The sequence below is a fragment of the Procambarus clarkii genome, chromosome 92 (assembly GCF_040958095.1).
Source record: "Procambarus clarkii isolate CNS0578487 chromosome 92, FALCON_Pclarkii_2.0, whole genome shotgun sequence".
Taxonomy (NCBI): domain Eukaryota; kingdom Metazoa; phylum Arthropoda; class Malacostraca; order Decapoda; family Cambaridae; genus Procambarus; species Procambarus clarkii.
Window position 1 is genome coordinate 1,117,182 of NC_091241.1, and position 25,475 is coordinate 1,142,656.

General features: G+C 46.6%; 1 protein-coding gene across 1 annotated transcript in view; it reads right to left on the minus strand.

Moving 5' to 3' along the window:
* Window positions 1–25,475, minus strand: part of LOC123775178 (ankyrin repeat domain-containing protein 50) — a 217,066-nt gene that overhangs the window by 13,305 nt on the left and 178,286 nt on the right. The window contains exon 6 of the mRNA XM_045770131.2: window positions 13,932–14,254. Within this exon, the coding sequence (XP_045626087.2) occupies window positions 13,934–14,254 (321 nt within the window). The 3' untranslated portion in view covers window positions 13,932–13,933. The remainder of the gene's footprint in view (window positions 1–13,931; window positions 14,255–25,475) is intronic.

Below are 25,475 nucleotides of genomic sequence, written 5' to 3' on the forward strand. Positions count from 1 at the left end.
GGGGCGTTTAAATTATAGCGCTAGACACGAAATCATATATATATGACATGCGCGGTTTCGGTTTTGCCACTGAAAGCATATATATATGATTTGCGCGGTTTAAGGGTTAACCACTGGACTGTGCCGTCCGACAATACTCATGGCAGAAAAGGCGCAGGCCAAGAAAACATGATTTTAAGATTTTGTACCATTCAAAATGTGTGTACAGTAGGTTGGGTACAAAATGAACTCCTGGGACCACCAGTGAGAGGCAGCTATCTTGAAAAAAATTCCCAGATTCTCCTAGAGCTGCTGGTTGGATCAGTTCTGAATGAGCAACCATGGGTTGCGCACGCGCCCCTGGTTCCCAATCCCCTGTCGGTGGCAGTGTTGAAAGGTCGCTCTTCGTAAGTGAAATTCAGATCATATTGTTTGAAGAACATAAGGGTCATGATATTGATGAAGCTAGGCACAATAAAGACCTAACCAGTGTCGGATACAAGTGATACAGCACCGATGAAGACGATACAGTGAGAGTAACCAGTAATGGCTGAGCGCCACCCATGACCACTTGTGTCATCTCTAATTAGCCCTTAAATGGCGCCTGGCTATTTGGCATGTGTCACTAACAGGCACATACCATAAAAAAAAAAAAATCTTCTAAACCTGTTAATTTGTTTTCACTGATCATGGGAAAAATAATAAAAAAATCATAAGTGGCATATATTGCCCGCTAGAGGACGGGGAAGTCTGCCAAAAAACAGGCGCTGACTCAGTGTGCGTCCCAGACGGTCTGTTGCTCGCCAGCTGTCAGGCCGGAGTTGCCACAAAGAGATAATTACCTAATTATTTCAATGTCTCTGATTGATTTTTCTTAGTTTTTTTTGCTATAATATTATTCAATAGTGTGTAGTGTGATATATTTATATAATAAAATGAGTGAATCATCGCTGTACTCAAAAATATGGTGTACATCTTGTTGATTCAATTATGTTCATCAAACAATGAACAAATATTTTGTCGGTTATTGCACTATATACACACAGGTTATATATAAGTATCTGCATGTTTTGTTCACCATAACAAACCACTAAGTTGCTATCATGAGTCAAAAAGTAATGAGGAGTGACCGCCGCACACCAGCCGGCGACTCGCTGCCACTCACTCCCTCAACACCTCACTCGCCCACATTCTCCTCCCACCATACTGTTTTTGCTTTTATTCACTATATACAGACGTTATACATAAGTACCTACATTAGTGTTCACCATAACGAACCACTAAGTTGGCATGCTGAGTGGCAGTGGCAGCCCGCCACTGGCTGCTACTTCCTCCTTCCCTCAAGTCACCTGACTCATCCACATTCTACTCCTACCATACTGTTTTTGCTTTTATCCACTATATACAGACGTTATATATAAGTATCTACATTCGTGTTTACCGTAATGAACCACTAAGTTGGTATGCTGAGTGGCAGTGGCAGCCAGTGGCAGCCCGCCACTGGCTGCCACTCCCTCCCTCCCTTACCTTACCTGACTTGCCACGATTCTCTTCCCACCATACTGTTTTTGCTTTTATATACAGACGTTATACAGTATATAAGTATTTACATGTTTTCTTCACCATAACTGTACATCTAAGCTTACATGGTGAGTAAAGGCACAAAGACGTAGCTACTCACACAGTCAGCTGGTGGCGGCCGCCCCCAAGGCCAGACGCACTAATATTTCTCCTCCAACAATATTGTTTGTGGTGTTTTTACGCTATATACACACATTATATATAAGTATCTACCTTTTTTATTCACCATACTTGTACAAGTAAACTGGTATGGTGCCCAAAGACCATAGTGGTCACCAGTAAACAACATGATAAGTCATGCAGACGACGCACCTCCCTCACCAAAATGGCAGCTCCCAACCTACTCCTATTGCTGTTATTACACTCTATACACACATTATATATAAGTATCTACATTTGTGTTCACCATAGCGAACCACTAAGCTGGTATGGTGAGTGCAGTCAATAAAAGATGGCCACACACACTCAGAAGACAACGCCACCACCCTCCCTCCCACAGCATTACTCCTTCCATGGAGCACAGCGCTAAATATCACCACAATCCTGCTATTGTCAGAACCCTGGTCAGTTTTATCACAGTCAGGGGTCTTCTGTAATAATATCATCGCTAAATAATAGCAAGAACATGTATATTATGGCATTTTTAGGCGATGCTGTGATCACAAACTGAACAGCAGTGCTGTGAGCTCATGCTGCGTGCATCAGGCTTGGTAGCTCACTCAATACTGAGGTCCCTCACACCTGGGAATTTGGCCCACGATTTAAAAAAAAAAATCACATCTGTTTACAAGAGCCCTGATGAAGGTGTGGTAAACCCCGTGTATCCGCGGGCCGTTTAAATCTTGCGCGGTACTCCAAAACATCATATGATGCCGAGCACAAGTTACTGCAAGTCACTAAACGCATCATATGATGTCTTGCGCAACTAAAGGGTTAATACTGCAGACATCCCGTGGAGTGCCAGGAAGCGAGGATTGGCCGGGATAAAGAGTCAAAAGCTTTATATTCAAGAGTCTGTAGCAGGGACGGACGTAGGCTGGAAATGTCTGGGACGACTGGCAAATCACGTTCTACATATCAAACGAGTAGCGACGGCCGGGCCGAATCTACTGGAAGTGAGGCAAGGGAAAGGTCCACTGGACTGCAAGTGTGTCTACAGCGCCCGTGAGAGGAGGACGACGATGGCGGCGCAGGTACCTGACTCCAGTACCCCCATGAGAGTAGGAAGGGGACTGTACCTGCCAGGTGCGAGTACGGCAAGGATGCGATACTACGAGGACAAGTGAGGAACTTGAGTGTGTGGGAACTGATCAACGGAAGGCCAGAAGCCAGGACCAGGAACCTCATCATCCCTCGCCAGAGGACGAGTCGGCTTCATAAAGGAATGAAGTAAGGTAGATAGTTATCCCTCCCTTTACCCCTTTGATCTAGGTGAGCTAGAATATTTTATATATCGTGAGCATTTCTTGTTACCTGGTTGATACCTGGTTGATGGGGTTCTGGGAGTTCTTCTTCTCCCGAGGCCAGGCTTAAATTGTCAGAGTTTGGTCCACTAGGCTGTTGCTTGGAGCGGCCCGCAGGCCCACATACCCACCACAGCCCGGTTGGTCCGGCACTCCTTGGAGGAATAAATCTAGTTTCCTCTTGAAGATGTCCACAGTTGTTCTGGCAATATTTCTTATGCTCGCTGGGAGGACATTGAACAACCGTGGACCTCTGATGTTTATACAATGTTCTCTGATTGTGCCTATGGCACCCCTACTCTTCACTGGTTCTATCCTGCATTTTCTTCCATATCGTTCACTCCAGTACGTTGTTATTTTACTGTGTAGATTTGGTACTTGGCCCTCCAGTATCTTCCAGGTGTATATTATTTGATATCTCTCTCGTCTTCTTTCTATCGAGTACATTTGGAAGGCTTTTGAGATGATCCCAGTAATTTAGGTGCTTTATCGCATCTATGCGTGCCGTATATGTTCTCTGTATTCCCTCTATTTCAGCAATCTCTCCTGCTCTGAAGGGGGAAGTGAGTACTGAGCAGTACTTAAGACGGGACAACACAAGTGACTTGAAGAGTACAACCATTGTGATGGGATCCCTGGATTTGAAGGTTCTCGTAATCCATCCTATCATTTTTCTGGCTGTCGCAATATTTGCTTGGTTATGCTCCCTAAACGTTAGGTTGTCAGACATCATTATTCCCAAATGCTATACATGCTGTTTTCCTATGGACACATTTGGTTGTGTTTTGTACCCTGTATTATGTTTAAGGTCCTCATTTTTACCATACCTGAGTACCTGGAATTTATCACTGTTAAACATCATGTTATTTTCTGATGCCCAGTCAAAAACTTTATTAACATCAGCTTGAAGTTTTTCAATGTCTTCAGCAGAGGTAATTTTCATACTGATTTTTGTGTCATCTGCAAAGGATGATACGAAGCTGTGACTTGTATATTTGTCTATATCTGATATAAGAATAAGGAAAAGCAATGGTGCAAGGACTGTACCCTGAGGTACAGAACTTTTAACTGTGCTCGGCCTAGATTGACTGTTACTCGCTGAGTCCTGTTTGACAGAAAACTGAGTATACAGCGTCCTACTTTACCGGTTATTCCCATTGACTTCATTTTATGTGCTATCACGCCATGGTCACATTTATCGAAAGCCTTTGCGAAGTCCGTGTATATCACATCAGCATTCTGTTTTTCTTCTAATGCCTCAGTGACTTTGTCGTACTGCTCAAGTAGCTGTGAGAGGCACGATCTTCCCGCTCGAAATCCATGTTGGCCTGGGTTGTGAAGGTCATTCGACTCCATGAAATTGGTGACCTGACTCCTAACCACTCTCTCAGATACTTTTATTATGTGCGATGTTAGTGCAACTGATCTATAATTCTTTGCCAATGCTTTGCTCCCTCCCTTGTGTAGAGGGACTATGTCTGCTACTTTAAGTGCATCTGGTATCTCCCCCATGTCCAAGCTCTTCCTCCACACTATACTGAGTGCCTGTGCTACCGGCACTTTGCATTTCTTTATAAATATTGAATTCCATGAATCTGGACCTGGGGCCGAGTGCATGGGCATGTTTTCAATTTCTTTTTCAAAGTCTAGAGTGCTCGTGTTGATATCAGTTATATTTACATGGGCTTGAATATCCTGCATAAAGAAATTGTCTGGATCTTCCACTTTCATGTTGTTTATTGGAGTGCTAAACATGTCCTCATACTGCTTTTTTAGGATTTCACTAATTTCTTTGTCATCCTCTGTGTATGAACCTTCACTTGTACGAATAGGTCCAATACTGGCAGTGGTTTTTGCTTTTGATTTCGCATATGTGAAAAAGTATTTTGGATTTTTCTTTATTTCCTGAATTGCTTTCTGTTCTAACTGCCTTTCTTCAGTTTGATATTTATTATATTATTATTTATTTATTTATTTATTTTTTTTATTTTTTTTATAAATATACAAGAAGGTACATTGGGAGTGTGAGGATACATAGTACAGTAATTACAATCTTGTAAAGACACTAGTACGTGCAGCATTTCGGGCAGGTCCTTTATCTAAGAAAATTTTAAGTAGGTAAATACTTGCAAAATTTATAAAAAATGATAACAGTTACAAAGCAAGAAAGAAAAAAAAAGAAAAGATGTGAGAAAATTGTTGGTATAATAACCCTTAACATGCTCGGGGTCTAATATCCTGCCATCCGCACAGGCGCATGTCATTTTGAAAAAAAAAAAAATTTTTTTTTTTTGCTAATCTGTTAAGTTCTGTTCACTGATCACAGGAAAAATAAAAAAAAAATTCTATTGTACTTACTTTTGTTGCAATAGAGCCGAGAAGCTCGGTGATGACGTCACAATCTGCATGTTCGCTCATGCAGTACACGCCTGGGAGGTGTTGCGCGCGGTCCTCAAACAGCCAGAGTTGCCACAAATATATTTTCGCGCTATTTATTTACAATGTCTAAGCGCATTTTATCTAATTTTTTTTCACTAATTGTGTTTCAAATACTGTTTGAACATATTTTGTATCAATAATTGTTGCATATTTGAGTATACACAGGCGCACACAAATGTTTTAAATTACGGCAATATAATATGTCATTACAGTCTATTATATTGTATGTTCTGCTTATATTTGTATATATTTACACACACGCACACGCTATCTGCTTATATGTTTACATATTTACACACTCGCACACGCAATACACACTTTGAAGCACACTTAGAAGATTTCTAGACTGTGGTAGTCATTGAAGCAGTCGACAGCACATAATGGGATACCACACGTTTCACACCATGTTTGCACAAGCTTCCGTTTCTTGTCTCTACGTGTCGTTGTTTTACACACCAAGCAATCACGTTGGGCTATTGCACGCTTCACACCAGGTGGCAAATACTTAAGTTTGTGTGCTAGGAAGCCTTCAGTGTGAGCGAGGCGTGGAGTACCAGCATGCTGCAACAGTGGGTTTATGATGGGCCGCTGAATACCTGGGACATCTTTTGCAAACTTTCCTAATACAGTGGCACCTCGGAATGCGAGTGTCCCTGTATGCGAGGTTTTCGGAAGACGAGCAGTATTTACTCCAAAAATTTGTCTCGGAAGGCGAGGGTTACTTCGGGACGCGAGTTTGTTGAAACGCGTACAGGCCGACCTAGCGCGTGGTGGTTCGGCGATCGTCGCCCCTCTGCCCCGCCGCCCCTCAGTTTACCATTGTCTCGCGCTCAGTGACTACCCCCACATCAATTCTTCTCGCGGATTTTCAGTGTTTTGTTGGATTTTTGGTGATTTGTCTATACAATTTGTTATTATATATCTCACCATGGGTCCCAAGAAAGCCAGTGGTAAGGATAAAGGCCAGAAAGCTCATGTGAGGATGACAATAGAGGAGAAACAAGAGATCATTCGGAAGCATGAGAACGGTACACGTGTTGTTGAACTTTGTAGGCAGTACAACAAAGCCACATCAACAATATGCACTATACTTAAGAAGAAAAATAAGATTATGGGTGCTAAAGTGGCAAAAGGAGTAAGAACATTAACGGCACAAAGACCACAAATACTTGAAGAAGTGGAAAAGTTGTTATTAATTTGGATACACGACAAGGAGTTGAGGGGTGATAGTGTTTCGGAGGCCATTATTTGTGAGAAAGCAAGGGTGTTGCGCGAAGACCTTCTAAAGAATACCCCTGCAACGAGTGATGCAGATAAGAAAGAGTTTAAGGCAAGCAGGGGCTGGTTTGAAAAATTTAGAAAGAGAAGTGGTATCCATAGTGTTACAAGGTGTTACTCCCCTTCCAAACAGTAACTCCTCTCCTCCTCCCCCCTCCTCACCATCTTCCATACGCCTACAGCACTCGACAGCAAGGTAAGTAATAACTGGAACATAGTTTTGTAGGTTTATTTAGATGAATTAGGTAAATTAGGTATAAAAATTTAGTTTGATGTGGGGTTTTTGGGGTAGTCAGGAACGGATTAATTCATTTCCCTTTATTTCTTATGGGGAAATTAACTTCGGAATGCGAGTTTTCGGAATGCGAGGCGTCTCCAGGAACGGATTAAACTCGTATTCTGAGGTATGCCTGTAACTGTATTGCAGCATCAAATACAAAGTCACGGAAAGTGGGCTTACGTCCAGTTCTCACAAGGTACATGTTGAAACAGTTCAGCATGCTCATGTCCACAAGATGGAAGAACACTTTTTTCGTCCACCTACATGTCTTCCGCACACACTCTGCAGTGCCAATCATCATGTCTGATTTATCAATCAACCGCATGTTGATATTATAGTCTAAAACACAGTCTGGCTTATATAGTGGTGCGTTTGTTTTATGGCTCACTTTCCCACTGTTCACCATTGTTCCATCATGAATTGTTGTCAACAAGTTCACCTCTCTTTTGTCTTTCCACCAAACTGACAGAATGTTATCACTTTTCCTTCTCTGACACTCACCAACTGCAATGTCGTTGTCAAACACAGGCATTTCCCTTCGTTGTGGCTTTACTGTACCAACCAATCCAGTTCTATTTTCTAGCAAGAACCGAGCTAGCAAGGGACTTGTATAGTAATTATCTGTGTATAAAATGTGTCCTTTGTTCATCCACGGAGCCATGATGGTCTTCACTACACTCCCCGAGAATCCATGTTCGTCGTTACCGGGAATGTCTACATCACTAGCCGAGTACAGAATCATGTGTAACACGTATCCTGTCTCACAATCACAAAGAACAAAAAATTTCAGGCCAAATCGGTTTCGTTTTGAGGGAATGTACTGTTTGAATGGAACACGTCCCTTGAAAAGTATGAGAGATTCATCAACCACCAGCTTCTGTGCTGGTACGTAAAAATCTCTGAATTTTCCAATAACATCGTTCATGTAGTGCCTCACTCGCCACAGTCTATCATCAGGTGTTCGGTCCTGAACACTTCCAAAATGTAGACACCTGAGGAGTATCTGAAACCTGTCTCGTGACATATATTTCCCGAATAAAGGTGTTGGTATTGTCTTGTCCATGCTCCAATAGTCATTTATTGCATGTTTGTGACAGTGCTTCATCAACAAACAGAGTGCCAAAAACACATACATTTCCGCCACTGTGGTATTTTTCCAACGCTGCAGTCGTGAAAATTCTGTGATTTCCCTCTCAATCAGGTAAGCAGCATGCAGGTTCGTTTGGTGTACAATGTATTCCATGAGTTGTTCATCATAGAATGCTGTAAAATATTCCATCTCAGCCATGTCCTCACCTTGATTAGGGAAAAGGTTTGTAATCCCTACATCTTTATCGTCAAAGTGAGGAATATTAGGAATAAAATCGTCACCATCACTCCACTCAAGTACACCAGGCGTCCTGCGAGATGCAGAGGAAAGACGGCGAGGAAGCGATGCATACCGGCGACCAGGAGCTGAATACCGTCTGCGAGAAGCACGGCGGCTACGTGCACGTGAGGTGGGTGCACGTGAGGTGGATGCACTTGAGGTGGATGCACTTGAGGTGGATGCACGTGAGGTGGATGCACGTGAGGTGGATGCACGTGAGGTGGATGCACGTGAGGTGGATGCACGTGAGGTGGATGCACGTGAACACGAGGGTCTTGGTCCCTCATGTGGTGCCATGCGGTGGCGCTTGGCCGGGCGAGATGCTGCTGACGCAACAATTTCTCGCCCAGTTACACCACTGGTACCAGCCACAGGCTCAATAAAACTTTGATCTGAGTCACTAAACCCAGAAAAGGAGTCACCTCCCTTTGACTCGTCACCCTCAAACAGAAAATATCCACAGGAACTGTGAGGTCGTGGTAGAATTGGGGTAGAAAATGGGCGAGGAGGCATGGGAGAGCGTATAGGCCTCGCCATGGCATGGCGGTCATTCTCACTTTCACTGCTGCTGCTACTATCACCCGACAACTGTGTATAATCCTCATCGTTGTCTGAATCGTCAAACACACTTTCTTCACCTTCAGAGAATAATTCGTGGGCTATTTGCTCTGGGGTGAGGGACTGAGTGGTGCGTGCCCGTGAGGCGTTTGACCGTGCGCTCGCCATGGTGACTCTCGCTAAACTGAGGCCTCCCATGCCATCGGATCGTGAGCTGGAATTTTTTTCAAAATGGCCGCTGTTTACTAGAGCCCCTGGGCAGCGTATGGGACCCCCAGCTACACCGCGGGCCATTCAAATCGTGCGCGGTACCCATACACTTCATATGAAGTGAAGCGCAGTTGACTGGTAACCTATGCCCGAAACGCTTTGCGTAATAGTGGCTTTAGGCATTGCATGTACTAGCTATACCTATAAGTTAAACAATCCTTGTAAATATTTATTGTATGTATGTACCTTACCTAAATAAAATTGTATTGTATTGTATTGTATTGTAAAACGATTTACACTTCATATGAAGTGATGCGCACTTTAAGGGTTAAAGCACATAAGTAGCTCAGATTGATTGCAATGACAGCTTGAATGGTAGTTGACAAAAATTAGTAGGCACAATACAGCATATGGCTAGCACATAAAAGAAGACAACAATGAACACAATGATAATGTTGTTTGGGTTAAGTACATAAAGATTGGGAGATTAGGTAACACTAGATACAGAGCAAATTTAAAGCTCAGTGTAAGAAACTATGAAGATGAAATTAGGTACTTTTTTGTTTTGTTTTTAAATGAGGCAAAAGTTTGACGGCTTTTCAATTCACTTGGGAGTGAGTTCCATAGACTAGGTCCCTTAATTTGCATAGAGTGTTTACACAGATTAAGTTTGACCCTGGGGATATCAAAGAGATATTTATTTCTGGTGTGGTGATAATGGGTCCTATTACATCTGTCCAGGGAGAGTTTCAGAGCATGGTTTGCATTTAAGAACAGTGTTTTGTAAATGTAGTTGACACAAGAGAATGTGTGGAGGGAGTTAATATTTAGCAAGTTTAGGGATTTAACCCTTAAAGTGTGCATCACGTCATATGACGTGTTGGACGTTGTTCCAGTCAACTGCACATCACGTCATATGATGTGTTGGAGTACTACGCAAGATTTAAACAGCCCGCGGATACACAGGGTTCACCACACCATCAGGGCTCTTGTAAACAGACGCCATTTTTTTTTAAAATTGTGGGCCAAAATCCCGGGTGTTATTGGCCTCAGTATTGAGTGAGCAACCAAGCCTGATGCACGAAACATGAGCTAACAGCACTGCTGTTCAGCTTGTGACCACAGCATCGCCTAAAAATGCCAAAATATACTTGTTCATGCTATTATGTAGCGATGATATTATTACAGAAGACCCCTGACTGTGATAAAACTGACCAGGGTTCTGATAATAGCAGGATTGTGGTGATATTTAGCGCTGTGCACCATGCAGGGAGGAGTAATGCTGTGGGAGGGAGGGTGGTGGCGATGTCTTCTGACTGTGTGTGGCCACCTTTTATTGACTGCACTCAGCATACCAGCTTAGTGGTTCGCTATGGTGAACACAAATGTAGATACTTATATATAACGTGTGTATAGAGAGTATAAACAGCAAGAGAAGGTTTGGAGCCGCCATTTTGGTGAGGGCGGTGGCGTCGTCTGCACGACGCCACCGTGTAGACGACGGTGTTGTTTACTGGTTACCACGATGGTCTTTGGGCACCATACCAGTTTATTTGTACAAGTATGGTGAATAAAACAGGTAGATATTTATATATAATGTGTGTATATAGCGTAATAACACCACACAGTATTGTTGGAGGAGAAATATTAGTGCGTCTGGCCTTGAGGGCGGCAGCCATCAGCTGACTGTGTGAGGTCCTACGTCTTTGTGCCTTTTCTCACCATACAAGCTTAGATGTACAGTTATGGTGAACAAAACATGTAAATACTTGTATATAACATCTGTATATAAGATATATAGCGTAATAACACCACACAGTATTGTTGGAGGAGAAATATTAGTGCGCCTGGCCTTGAGGGCAACAGCTATCAGCTGACTGTGTGAGGTCCTACGTCTTTGTGCCTTTACTCACCATACAAGCTTAAGTTTCAGTTTCATCCCTGACTATAGCCTCCCCCCCTGGTATATTAGAATTGTTGTTGTTCCTTTCCCACTCCTTCTGGATGGCTGGTAGGCTTTCAATGAACGATGTTTTCCGTTCATGCGTCATGTTATCTAGAAGGTTTTTTAGGATATTCCAAGCTGGCAGGTCATTTTTACACACCCAGAGCAAGTGGCCAGCTCTTTGTGCCGTGGTGTTACTCACTCCTGTACAAGCCGAGTGAAATCTATTCTTACAGATATAAAATTCAATTCCCGTTGTCTTCGACTTTAAGGAGTTGTTACAGTGGCCACAAATTTGTTTATTTACTCCCATTTTGCCTTGTTTTGTTGTATATATATGTATATTTATAATATTATATGTATACCGTATATTTGTAATAATATATATGTTTATTTGTTCTACTGTATGGTCAGTACTTATCGCACGGTCGAGGGTGAGGCTCCCAGAGGCTGTACAGTTGACACGTTGTTGTTCCAGGCCACGGCTGGAGGCCGTCAGTTGCCAGTTACTTGAATTATAACACTGATATATTAATTCGCCTGTATTACAATAAAGGATTTTCTGCTTTATTTGCGACTTGCAATAGTATTCACTTTCTCTATTACAAATTTCTCGATCCATATTCCCCTATTACACTTGTTGGAAACCAATTTGCTAGTAAGCACACACACACGGTGGGCACATGGGACGTGGGTCTATGGGGTGGGTTCTGGCACCACTAGGTGAACTCCACACGAAATTCACTTGTTATTTCCTTAAAGCACACAAGTCGGATGTCAATCATTATGGTATATTGTTTAATAAGTTGAGACACACTTTATGAGATATCTGACTGTGTTTAGTTCCTGTATCACTGAAATATCCCGAGATATATATTGTTTTTCACAGAGCTCGTGCTCACGTGTTCTTCCCCTCCCTCACCAACTACCAACCTCATTACCATTTATTGTTACCCCAAATGTTACCATTTATTGTCTATGTGATACTGTTAGGCTAGGAGCCAAGGAGCTCATGTAGGCGTAAATTGGTGGTGGAACATAAGTACGTAGATGCGGTGACGTTAGTGTATCTGGGAATAGTAGCTGGTTCTCAAGAAGCCAGAAACGAATTTTGAATCATCCAGCTGATAGTGTTGCCAGAGGCGCGAGGTGTCCCCCCGCCGGTCTGACAGTTGGACCCAGTCAGCTGACCGTGTTGCCAGAGACGCGACGAGAGAAGCTTGCCGCCATCGGAAATTTCTACCTGATTATTTCCATATACAAGTTTATATATTTTTCTTCAGTAAATTTTTAATCTTACCTATGTGTTTGAGTGAGCTTCCATTCTCTAGGGCTATCTTGAGTGAAACCGTTGGCGTCACCTTGCATTGCACATGAGATTGCATCCTTAAATTAAGATAACTAATGAGACCACTGACGTGTTGCTGGGACACAAGTATAAACACCCAGCTGGCGACCAGATATAAAAGAGAGGGGGTCCCAGTGTCAAGACGGGCAGATTCAGGTGTGTCACAGGTAGACTTGAACCTCTCCACTCGCTAGGGGTATATATAAGGCCAGCCCTTAGTTGACTGGGGGTGCCCCAGGGCGAGCAGTGGCGTCTGGTACTGAGGGGCGAAGACCCATGGGACGACCCCAACCATAGGTAGGAAGGGGGTGAACCTTGACAGTGCCCACATGGAAAGCACTAGCACAAGAGCAAGCAACCTCAAGAGGAACCAGAATAATATATGTGGGTCACCATTGCAGGGCCGAACAGCATCCCAGGGATCAATCGGGATAAAATCCCTATAATACCCACTTGACCCAATGTCTAACGAGGTAGGGCTAACCAGATGAGCTGATTGAGTCAGGTGGACCACACAGTACCTCCCATTTTTCCCCCAACCCCTCATCAAAGATGCATGTTGCCCCACCCAGGAGCCGCAACCCCAGAGTAGGATAAGCTCCCAGATGAAAGGACATAAGCATTAGAATGGACTGCATTAGGAAGTGATGTGGTGGAGGCTGACTCCATACACAGCTTCAATTGTAGATATGATAGAGCCCAGTAGGCTCAGGAACCTGTACATTAGTTGACAGTTGAGAGGCGGGACTAAGGAGCCAGAGATCAACCCCTGCAAGCACAACTAGGTAAGTATAAGGGCGTGCACAGATCTCCATAAACACCCAACAAATGGGGACATATTTAGCTTGTGCACCATCACAGCAGGCAGGAGAGGGGGGAGCGGGAGCCACCCTTCCTACCCACGGGCATCACACAAGAGGCCCCCCCCCCCTCACCATGCCAAGGCACCATTCACTGAAGGATGAAGCCATCTCACACTAGATCTTATAGAAAGAAATCTTCCAGCATGGGACACCCCTAAAGCATGAGGATAAAAATCCCTAAAAATATCGAAAGACTACACAGGCTTTCTACAGAAAAAAAATAGTGAGCCAAAGATGAATGAATCACCAATCACCATTTTGTACTTTTTGGAATCAAGTTTCTTTTAGCTTTGATTTTTCAAGTTGTATCTCTAAATAGGTAAACTGATGTTATTCTTGTTCAAAATTAGGCCATCAGTAATACTGTAGTGTATCTGTAGAAGAACCCATGAAAATGATTACAGCAAACCTTCATTTTTCAAATACTAATGACCCACTCAAAATAATTTAGAAAGTGAGGAGAGGTGCCTTTTTGGTTGCACTGAATGTGGTGCTCACCCACACTCCACAACTGTATCCTGCATGTGACCTACACAAATAAATGGAAATTATATTTTTCATTATTATATTTGTAACATCTTATTCTATCATGTAAAAAATATAATTTAAGATACATACGGTCATAGTGGAGTTTCTTTCTTGAGCGGGAGACCGTTTGGTCTGGCTGGTGGTGGTCTTGGGCGGCCACTTAGACCATTCCTTAAAAGGTGAGCAGCCTTGGCATGCGCAGCCTTAAGGCTTGGATTTGTCACTATACCGTTGCGACGAGGGCGCGGCTCAGGAGATCGAGTGCCCAGGATAATGCGCATATGTTGATCCTGTGTAAAGGTAAAGCCAGAGGACCCTGGCGATCCAGCTCCTGGCATTCCTGGAACACTCACACCCATGCTTGGTATATTACCAAGGCCTGGTACTGGACCTGCTCCCCCACGACGACCAATCTGAAATTCAATTGTGATAATTGTCAAACTAACATATTTTTATATTCGCACAATACTAAAATAGCATTTACCTCACCTTCTACTGTACTAATATCAATGTTTTTGCCATGTATTGCAGGTCTGCCCTATTGCCATTCTAAAACATTCTCATTGTTTTATCTTTCTCTTTTTAGCATAAGAGTGCACTGTATTACGAAGGACCCCACATAACTTGACAAAAATAATATGCAAACACACTTAAATTAAATCCTTATTTCAATAAAATTCAACAAGAACCCATCCATCCTCTGCTTCTGTTTCAACTAATACTCATTATTCTCAATGAAAATTTTTTTATGTTTCCATCACCTTCCATTTTATGGTTCATCAAAAGTGTAAAGTACACTTTGATGTAAAGTACATCAAATTAATTTTAATGGTTTCTATTTAAAATTATATCTACATACCGTACTCATAACTAGAAATTAATTTCCTTATATGTACAAAAAAAAACAGCGTTGAATGTAATAAAATGCCATTTTCTGGGTGAGACCTGGAAGCTCCCCACAGCTTACTAGGCTGATATGCGAATGTCAGACTTTGGCATCTGTCATGTGTATAGAGTTCTATGGGCCTAGCGGAGACCACGAGCCAGAACCTTCTGCCTCGCCAGAAGAGGCAGGGGGAGCAATGGCCTATAGAAACCTCCGTGTGGTTGGAAGCATTCTACTGTATGTCTGCCATCGACCGGGTCAGGCACCCAGAAAAGTAAGCATCCCTAAACAATCCCCTATTCTGGTGAAAATATTGCTACCAAAAGCCGAACAAGTATATCTACTTGTATCTATCTGAACTCCCCTAAAAGAATGAGCAAACGATCATGACATCACACGTTGCCCGCGCCGCTGTCTGGGCAGCTCCTCCCTCCCCGGGAGGGGGAAGGGGGAACCCCAGACCCCTCACACCGGCTATCCACCTGTTAGTTCTGAGGCTGGATGTCAAAATACACAAAAAAAATGCCAACCGGGGGGAAGGGATGGATGCCGGGGAACCTCCAGGTCTCACCCAGTAAATGGGGTTTCATTACATTCAACGCTGGTTTTCTGGGGGGAGCCCCTTTGGCTCCCCAGAGCTAACCATACACAGAGGAAACACTTTGGGACTTACCTGGGAGGCAGTCGTTGCTCACTCCACAACACGAAGTCGAGACAACTGGCTGCAACCGCCGACCCAAAACGACACAGGCCCGATGAGGCACCAGGACGTGCACGAGGCAACGAGCAGCCAGGACCCTGTTCAACCGTCAAAAGCCCTGCGCCCGAATGTCAGCCCAGGACATGGTACAAAAGACAGCAGCAAGAGCAGTGAACTTACGAACATTATGGGCACGGGGATAGACTGCAGGCTGGCTAGCCTGAAGAACTCCGTGGACAATCTGAGAGAACTGCACCTGCGAACAGGGAAGAAGGGAAACCGGATCAACTCATACCACGTCCCCGGACACAGAACCCGTGGCGCGCAAAAACGGCGAAGAGCTGCCACCGGACACAAAAATGATGCATCCCCGGCCTAACCAACCAAGCATCAACAACCCAGGGACCCCTCCGGAAAGCAGCAGTCTCATTCTTCGCCAGAAAAGAAGGAAACGGCTCCAGATGAACAAAACCAACACGAAGATCAAAAGAGCAGAAACCCCCTGCGCCGAAAGAGAGCATGAATCCCCCAACCCGACCCCCGGAGGTCAATGCCAACAGAAAAGGAGCCTTTGAGACCAATCCTGAACCGACGGGGGCCACAACAAACCAAGGAGAAGAAAAGAATACTCTGGTCAATGACCAGGATGGCTCAGGTGGCGCAAGAGCAGGCCGGAGGTGAAACAATGCACGAAACAGCTTGCGAAACGGCACAGAAGTACATCAATAATGAAAACAAACAGAAGCGGCTCTGCCAGCGCCGCACGATGTGAGGCGACAGTATGGGGCAAGAGGACGGGCCCCAAACCTCCACAAGAGAAGGACAAGACCACACCAACAAACGCAGCTACCGAAGAAGGGAAGAAGGAAAACGAAGGACCGCCAAAAACCCCACACTGCCGCCAAGAAGAAGCATGCAGGTGGGACACCATCAACGAAGCCACCCGACCATCAACAGAAGGTGAAAGACTCAAGGCAGAACTGAACCGGCCCCGCCATGTGCCAATCGAGCCTAGGAAGAGCGGAGCCGCGGGAAGATCTCGGGTGCGACCACGGAGCCAGCAGAGCCGGAAACCCAAGCCGGCAAAGGATGAGATGGAACCCGTACCTAGCAAGAGGAGAGTCAAAAGGCACAAAGAAAACCACACAACCATGTGTAGGATAAAATGAGAATACGGAAAAAGGTGCAAAGGTACGCCACCAGACCAGTACCCAAACCAAGGAGTATGAGCCGCAAGAAGATGAACACTACATTTAAGATTCCCAAAGGAAGGGATAAGGTAGAGAAAGACCGACTACGGGACCCCAGGGGCACATGCACCAGGGGACACTGGTGGAATGAGAGCTCAAACGAGCCAAAGAGACATGGGGAATGAAGTATTGCAGCGTCAGAGTAGAAGACAAGCGGAACGCATGAAGAAGCGATTTGGTGGAGGTCCCCACAACACACAGCTTCAAGCAAAGATACGATAGAGCCCAGCAGGTCCAGGAACCTGCACGTGAGCGAATGACAGGTGAGAAGCAGGACCAAAAAACCAGAACAAGTCCCGCAAACACAACTAGTTAAGGACAACTAGGTAAGTACCTTACAGAGAATCCAATGTATATGGAAGGGCTAAGCCAGGTACTGCAAGACGTGCAAGGAAAGAGTGACCCAGATAAGACTACAAAAAACGGGGCCAGGACCCCCCTTGCAACCATTAACCCAAATGAACAAGGAAGGCCCCAGGAAGCACAGAAGGCAGGGAACACCAAGGAAATTCCGTCCACTGTATACAAGAGTGCCACCCATGCCCTTGCCCCACCCATAGCTCTACTGTTCAACAAATCTATAGTGTCACACCTTCCTTGATATCCTTAAAAAAGCAAGAGTAACACCAGTCCATAAAGGAGGCAATCCGGCAGACAAACAATTATAGACCAATATCAAATCTACCTATTCTATCAAAATTATTTGAAAAAATTATCTACAAACAGCTCTATTCCTACCTCATAAAATTCAACATACTCAGCCCCTGCCAGTTTGGCTTCCGATCCCAAAAGAGCACCAATGATGCAATCATTAGTCTCCTTGACGTAATCTACTCAACCCTTGACAAAAATGAGTTTCCGATTGGACTCTTCATTGACCTAAGAAAAGCCTTTGATACTGTTAATCACAACTACCTCTTATTTAAACTCCAGCATTATGGAATCCGAGGCCTTGCCCTTGACTACATGTGATCCTATCTTAGTGACAGACACCAATGTGTAACCATCAATGATACAACCTCTTCCACTCTACCAATAACCGTTGTAGTGCCACAAGGCGGCATCTTAGGACCTCTGCTATTTCTTATACAGGCATACCTCAGAATACGAGTTTAATCCGTTCCTGGAGACGCCTCGCATTCCGAAAACTCGCATTCCGAAGTTAATTTCCCCATAAGAAATAAAGGGAAATGAATTAATCCGTTCCTGACTACCCCAAAAACCCCACATCAAACTAAATTTTTATACCTAATTTACCTAATTCATCTAAATAAACCTACAAAACTATGTTCCAGTTATTACTTACCTTGCTGTCGAGTGCTGTAGGCGTATGGAAGATGGTGAGGAGGGGGGAGGAGGAGAGGAGTTACTGTTTGGAAGGGGAGTCCCCTTCCATAATCACATCAGGCAGTGAGGACCTTTCTGGTGTGCTCTCCCTGGGACGTTTTACCTGAGTGCCACTAGGTCCTGGTTGAGGCTCACTGCTCGATTTCCTCACCACAAATCTGTCCATGGAAGCTTGCTTTTACCTTCTTCGCAAGCTGTCTTTGTAGTAAGGCATCACATTGTCATTGAAAAGATTAAGACAACGGCCTACTACAGCTTTCTCTGGGTGAGTCTGTTCAATAGTTGTTTGAATCTCTTCCCACATCTGACACACCTTCTTAATTACTGCAGAAGGGACATTCACTGGTGTTGCTGCCACCTCCTCCTCCACTGCAGAATCATTCGCTGCTGCGTTGGCTTGCTGTTCCTGTTGAAGGGCTAGGAGTTCTTCGGTGGTCAGTTCTTCGTTGTGTTCTTCCACCAACTCCTCCACATCATCACCATCCAATTCCAAGCCCATTTGCTGGCCTAGACTAACAATTTCCTCAACAATAGGCGCATCATTTATAGGCTCAAACCCCTCAAAGTCTAGTTCTCTCACACCTTCAGGCCACAATTTTCTCCAGCCAGAGATCAGGGTTCTTTGAGTCACTTCTTGCCAGGCTTTGTCAACGAGTTTTAAAGCACTACAAATGTTAAAATGCTCTCTCCAGAACTCTTTGAGGGTGAGGTTTGTGGCTTCAGTCACTTCAAAACATTTCCGGAAAAGTGCCCTTTCATAAAGTTTCTTAAAATTCGCTATGATTTTCTGGTCCATATGCTGAATTAGAGGAGTGGTGTTAGGAGGAAGGAATTTAACTGTGAGGAATTTATTGTATCTAGGCAACAAATCATCTTCCAAGCCTGGAGGATGAGCAGGAGCATTGTCAAGGAGAAGCACGGCTTTGAGTGGCAATTGTTTCTCCTGCAGATATTTTTCTATGGCAGGGCACAGCACTTCATTCACCCACTCCGAAAAAATAAGCCTAGTCACCCATGCTTTTTTATTAGACTTCCACATCACACACAAATGGGTTTTCTGCACATTATACTGTTTGAAAACCCTTGGATTTTCAGAATGATACACTAGCAAGGGTTTAATTTTCAAATCGCCACTCGCATTTCCACACAGCACAAGCGTAAACCTATCTTTCATAGGCTTGTGTCCAGGCAAGGATTTTTCCTCCTTGGTAATGTATGTCCTCTTAGGCATTCTTTTCCAAAACAGTCCTGTTTCGTCACAATTAAACACTTGTTGCGGTAGGTATCCCTCAGCCTCTGCAAACTCTTTAAATTCGTCAATAAATCGTCCAGCGGCTGGTTTGTCTGAGCTGGCTGCCTCCCCATGCCTTGTTACACTGTGGATACCACTTCTTTTTCTAAATTTTTCAAACCAGCCCCTGCTTGCCTTAAACTCTTTCGTATCTGCATCACTCATTGCAGGGGTTTTCTTTAGAAGGTCTTCATGCAATACCCTGTCTTTCTCACAAATAATGGCCTCCGAAACACTATCACCCCTCAACTCCTTGTCGTGTATCCAAATTAATAACAACTTTTCCACTTCTTCAAGTATTTGTGGTCTTTGTGCCGTTAATGTTCTTACTCCTTTTGCCACTTTAGCACCCATAATCTTATTTTTCTTCTTAAGTATAGTGCATATTGTTGATGTGGCTTTGTTGTACTGCCTACAAAGTTCAACAACACGTGTACCGTTCTCATGCTTCCGAATGATCTCTTGTTTCTCCTCTATTGTCATCCTCACATGAGCTTTCTGGCCTTTATCCTTACCACTGGCTTTCTTGGGACCCATGGTGAGATATATAATAACAAATTGTATAGAAAAATCACCTAAAATCCAACAAAACACTGAAAATCCGCGAGAAGAATTGATGTGGGGGTAGTCACTGAGAACGAGACAATGGTAAACTGAGGGGCGGCGGGGCAGAGGGGCGACGATCGCCGAACCACCACGCGCTAGATCGGCCTGTACGCGTATCAACAAATTCTCGTCCCGAAGTAACCCTCGCCTTCCGAGACAAATTTTTGGAGTAAATACTGCTCGTCTTCCGAAAACCTCGCATACAGGGACACTCGCATTCCGAGGTGCCACTGTATATCAATGAGCTGCCTAATGTCTCTAATATTCTTAAGCCTATATTGTTTTCTGATGATACTACCCGCATCTATTCAGACCCCAACTCACATACACTAAATAATGTTGTGAATAATGAATTAAAAAAAGTCCACTTATGGATGTCAACTAACAAACATTAAACATAGAAAAGACCTACTACATCTTATTTGGAGTCAAATCATCGAATGCAATTCGGCTTCAGATAGACAACATTAACATCAGTAATAAAAATGATGGAAAGTTTCTTGGCCTATTCCTAGACAAGAGACAACTTCAGCACCCACATTCAACACATAACTAAGAAAGTCTCTAAAACAGTTAGTATACTCTCTAAAATAAGATATTATGTTCCTAATTCTGCTCTCCTCTCACTATATTATGCACTAATCTATCCCTATCTTAATTATGGTATCTGTGCATGGGGGGTCAACCACTGCAAACCACCTTAAGCCCATCATCATCCAGCAAAAATCTGCTATCAGAATAATAACAAACTCTGGTTTCAGACAACCCTCAGCTCCCTTGTTTAAATCCCTAAACTTGCTAAATATTAACTCCCTCCACACATTCTCTTGTGTCAACTACATTTACAAAAACCCTGTTATTAAATGCAAACCATGCACTGAAACTTTCCCTTGACAGATGTAATAGGACCCATTATCACCACACCAGAAATAAATATCTCTTTGATATTCCCAGGGTCAAACTTAATCCGTGTAAATACTCTATGCAAATTAAGGGACCTAGTCTATGGAACTCACTCCCTGGTGAATTGAAAAGCTGTTAAACTTTTGCCTCATTTAAAAACGAAACAAAAAACCAGCGTTGAATGTAATGAAACGCCATTTTCTGGGCGAGTCCCGGAGGCTCCCCGGAGCTATCCCAGGCTGATATGCTAATGTCAGACTTTGGCATCAGTCATGTGTATGGAGTTCTTAGGCCTACCTGGGACCACGGCCAGAACCGGGCCCCCTCTGAGAGGCAAGGGGAGCAATGGCCTATAGAAGCCCCCGTGTGGTTGGAAGCATTCTATGTCTGCCATCGACCGGAACAGGCACCCAGAAAGGTAAGCGCCTCAAAACAAACCCCTATTCTGGTTAAAATTGCTACCAAAAACCGAACTAGTGGATAGAACTCCCCAACCGAAAACAAGCAAACTAGTGTGACGTCACACACCGCCGCGCCGCTGTCTGCGCAGCTCCCCCCTCCCCGGAAGGGGAAAGGGGGAGCCCCAGATCCCCCACGCCGGCTACCATACCTCGGTTCTTGAGGCTGGATGTCAAAAACGCGAAAAACCGCCGACCGGAGGGAGGGAGGGATGCCAGGGAGCCTCCGGGACTCACCCAGAAAATGGTGTTTCATTACATTCAACGCTGGTTTTCTGGGGGGAGCCCCGTCGGCTCCCCGGAGCTAACTACCCACAGACAGAAAAAAGAGGGACTTACCCAGGAGGCGGTCGTCGCTCACTCCTCAACTCGAAGCCGAGACAACTGGCTGCAACCGCCGACCCAAAGCAACACAGGCCCGACGAGGCCCAGGGACATTCACAAGGTAACAAGCAGCCAGGACCCTGTTCGACCGCCAAAATCCCCGCGCCCGAATATCAGACCAAGACATATTCCCAAAGACGGCAGCAAGAGCCGCGAACTTACGAACGTCATGGGCACGGGGATAGACCGCAGGCTGGCTGGACTTAATAACCCTGCGGACGACCTGAGAGACCTGAACCCGTGAACAGGGAAGAAGGGAAACCGGATCAACCCACAGCGCGTCCCCGGACACAGAAGCTGTGGCGCGCAAATAACGGCGAAGGGCCGCAACTGGACACAAAACATGATGCACCCCCGGCCTGACCAACCAAGCATCAACCACCCATGGACCCCTCCGGAACGCAGCAGTCTCATTCTTCGCCAGAAAAGAAGGAGATGGCTGCAAACGAACAAAACAATCACCACGACCAAAAGAGCAGAAACCCCTGTGCCGGAGGAAAGCATGAAGCTCCCCTACCCGACCGCCAGAGGCCAAAGCCAACAAGAAAAGTGCCTTGGAAAAACAATCCTGGACCGAAGGGGCCACAACGAAACGAGGAGATGAAAGGAAAGCGAGCACTCTGTCCAAAGACCAGGACGGCTCAGGCGACGCATGAGCAGGCCGGAGGTGAAACAATGCACGAGACAGCTTGCGAAACGGCGCAGACGTAACATCGATACCGAAAGCAAGCTGAAGCGGCTCCGCCAACGCCGCACGATACGAAGCGACAGTGTTAGGCATAAGATGACGGTCCTGAAACAACCACGAGAGGAAGGACAAGACCACCCGAACAGACAGGGAACTAACACGACGAAGACGCAAAAAGAAACGGAAGGACCGCCAGGAAACTTCATACTGCCGCCGAGAAGAAGCCCTCAGGTGGGACACCAACAAGGAGGCCACCTGATCACCATAGAGATGATGATAGACTCGAGTCAAAAAAAACCATACGCAAAGACTCAAGGAGAAGATCGAACCAGCCACATGACGTACCGGCCCGATCTGCTGAAAGAGGCGGAGCCGCGGGAAAACCCTCGGGTTCGGACACCGAGCAACCAGCGCCTGAAACCAAGGCTGGGCCGGCCACCAAGGGGCCAGAAGGACAACTCTCCCCTGGTAAGTCTCTAAGCGAGTCAGGACCTGGAGCAACAGCCGAACCGGGGGAAAGAGGTACAGGAACCCCCACCTCGACCAGTCTAGCCGAAAGGCATCAACCCCGACGGCCTTGCGATCGGGGAAGGGCGCCGCATAAATGGGAAGACGCCGCGACCACGCCGACGCGAAGAGGTCCACTTCGGGGCGCCCGAACGTCCGGCAAAGCCAACGGAAGGACTCGTTGTCGACCGTCCACTCCGTGGAGAGGGGAACGAAGCGAGACAGGGTGTCGGCCAAGACGTTGGACACGCCCCGTACGTGAACTGCCAGGAGAGCCAAACCCCGAGAACTCAGCAGACGAGTCACCCGAAGGGACCAACCCCAAAGAGACAAGGACCACATTGAACCCCCGCGGTTCAGGCAATGAACCACCGGAGAGCAGTCCGAATGGAGCCGAATCGTCGATCCGCGGGCCACCCGAATCCTCCCCAGAGCAAACCACACTGCCGCGAACTCCTGCACCGTGATGTGAGCTCGACGGAAGGACGGATCCCAACGCCCCTGGCCGGCCTGGTGAGCACTGGTCACAAAACCCCAGCCGAGAGACGACGCATCTGTGTACACATCGAGCGAGGGCTCGGGTAGGCGCCAATGTACTGAACCCCGAAAAACCCGAAGAGGAAGCCGGTGACGCAGCAACCGACGCAAGGCCCCCGGGGGTCGAACTCTGCGATCGCGAGAGAGGTGGAAGGGGGAACCCCGAAGGAACCAGAACAGCCGTCGAAGCCAAACCCGACCCGGCGGGTAAACCACCATCGCGAAGTTCAGGCTCCCGCACAGCCCCTCGAGCAACCGCCGGGTGACCCGAGGGCCCTCCAGAAACAGACGAAGGCGGGACCGCAGCCGCAGGAGAGACTCCGGAGGGAGAGACAAGGAGGCGGTTCGAGAGTCCCAAACGAGACCCAGCCAAGTCCGAACCTGAGAGGGAACCAGATAGGACTTCCTCCAGTTCACCAAGAACCCGAACTCGGCGAGCTGGGAAAGAACCAAATCCCTGGCTAGCAAGCAAGCTGAATGGCTGGGAGCCCAAACCAGCCAGTCGTCGAGGTAGGCCAACACCCGAACACCTAGGAGACGCAAACGAGCCACCACAACCCGTGTAAGGCGCGTGAACACGCGAGGTGCCAGGTTCAACCCGAACAGGAGACAACGAAAGCAGTAACTCAGACGCCCCACAACAAAACCGAGCCAGTCCCTGAACCGCGGATGAATCGGGACATGCCAATAAGCGTCCCGGAGGTCCAGGGACACCATCCAAGCTCCCGGCTCCATGAGGAGCCGAACCTGAGACAGCGTAGTCATCCGAAAGGAGGGGCAATGAACCCAGGGGTTCAGACGGGACAAGTCCAGAATGAACCGCAGGTCCGCGCAGCCCCGTTTCGGAACCGGAAACAGACGGGAAACCCATCTGAGGGACGACGTCGTTTCGACGACGCCCAAGCGTACCCACTCCAAGAAGACTCGACAGAGCGCAGGGGAAGAAACCTGCCCTGCCAGCCCCGAACCCCCAAAAGGGGGGAGGGGCCACCCAACGCCACCGCAGGCCGCGAGACACGACCCGAAAGGCCCATGAATCGTGGGACCAGGCGCGGGCGAACAGTGCAAGCCGCCCCCCCATCGCCCCGTTAAGGGGGCAAACCGCGAAAGGGCCGGCGACCCTTACGAGACCCAGAACCCCGCACAGCGCGAACACCGCGCCGACCAGACGAGGGAAGGTCCGCAGGAGGAGCCAACCCCGAGCCTAACACCAGAGGCCTACCACGACGAGAGGAACCCCGAGCCCTGGCACGACCTTTCCGGGAAGACCCACCCCGGGACCCCCGGAAAACCAACAAGTCCGACATCGGACGACAAGCCGCCGACGCAGCCTGAATAAACTGCGCCACGGCCGACTCCTCAAACAGAAGAGGACAAAAAGGTGAAGAACACCTAAGAGCCAGAGCCCAAGCAGATTCCATGGAGGAACCCAGCACCGCCTGCCGACACGCGAGACGGGAAGCATAAAACAGGGAAACCGCATCCCGCAAAATCGGTGTGAACAGCTTCAACAAGGCAGCCGACGAACGCGCAGCCGAGGACAAGGTGCCGGACCCCGGGACGGACCCAAGCATCCCCACATCCTCCACGAGCCAATCCGAAGACAGCTCCAGGAGGGAAAAGAACCGCAAGGCCGAAGCCAAAAGGCCCCGGGCGCGCAAGTCCTCCGCAACGAGCGCCGCCGAAAGGGAGGGAACCTGCACATGGAGCTGAATAACGCCCACATCGCGGGGAAGGGCAGGGGCAAACAAGCACTCATTCAGGTACTCAAGTTCGCCCCCCAGGAAAACCTGAGGCACCGTGGAAGCTTCCCGCCACTCCAGTGTGCGGGAACGACAGAAGGAATGCCAGGAATTCAGACCAAACAAGGGGCAGTCTGCTAGCCAGGACGACTCCGGAACCTCGTAACGGAGCCAGAAAGGGAACGAAGTCCCAAACCTGAACGTAGACGGATCCATTTCCGAGGCATAATCCGGGTCACGCAGGAGGTAAGCAGCAAAGGCCGCTCGCACCACACCAGGTTGGATGCGATAAGCCGAAAACCTCCGGAAGGACGGAACCGACGTACCCGGGGGAA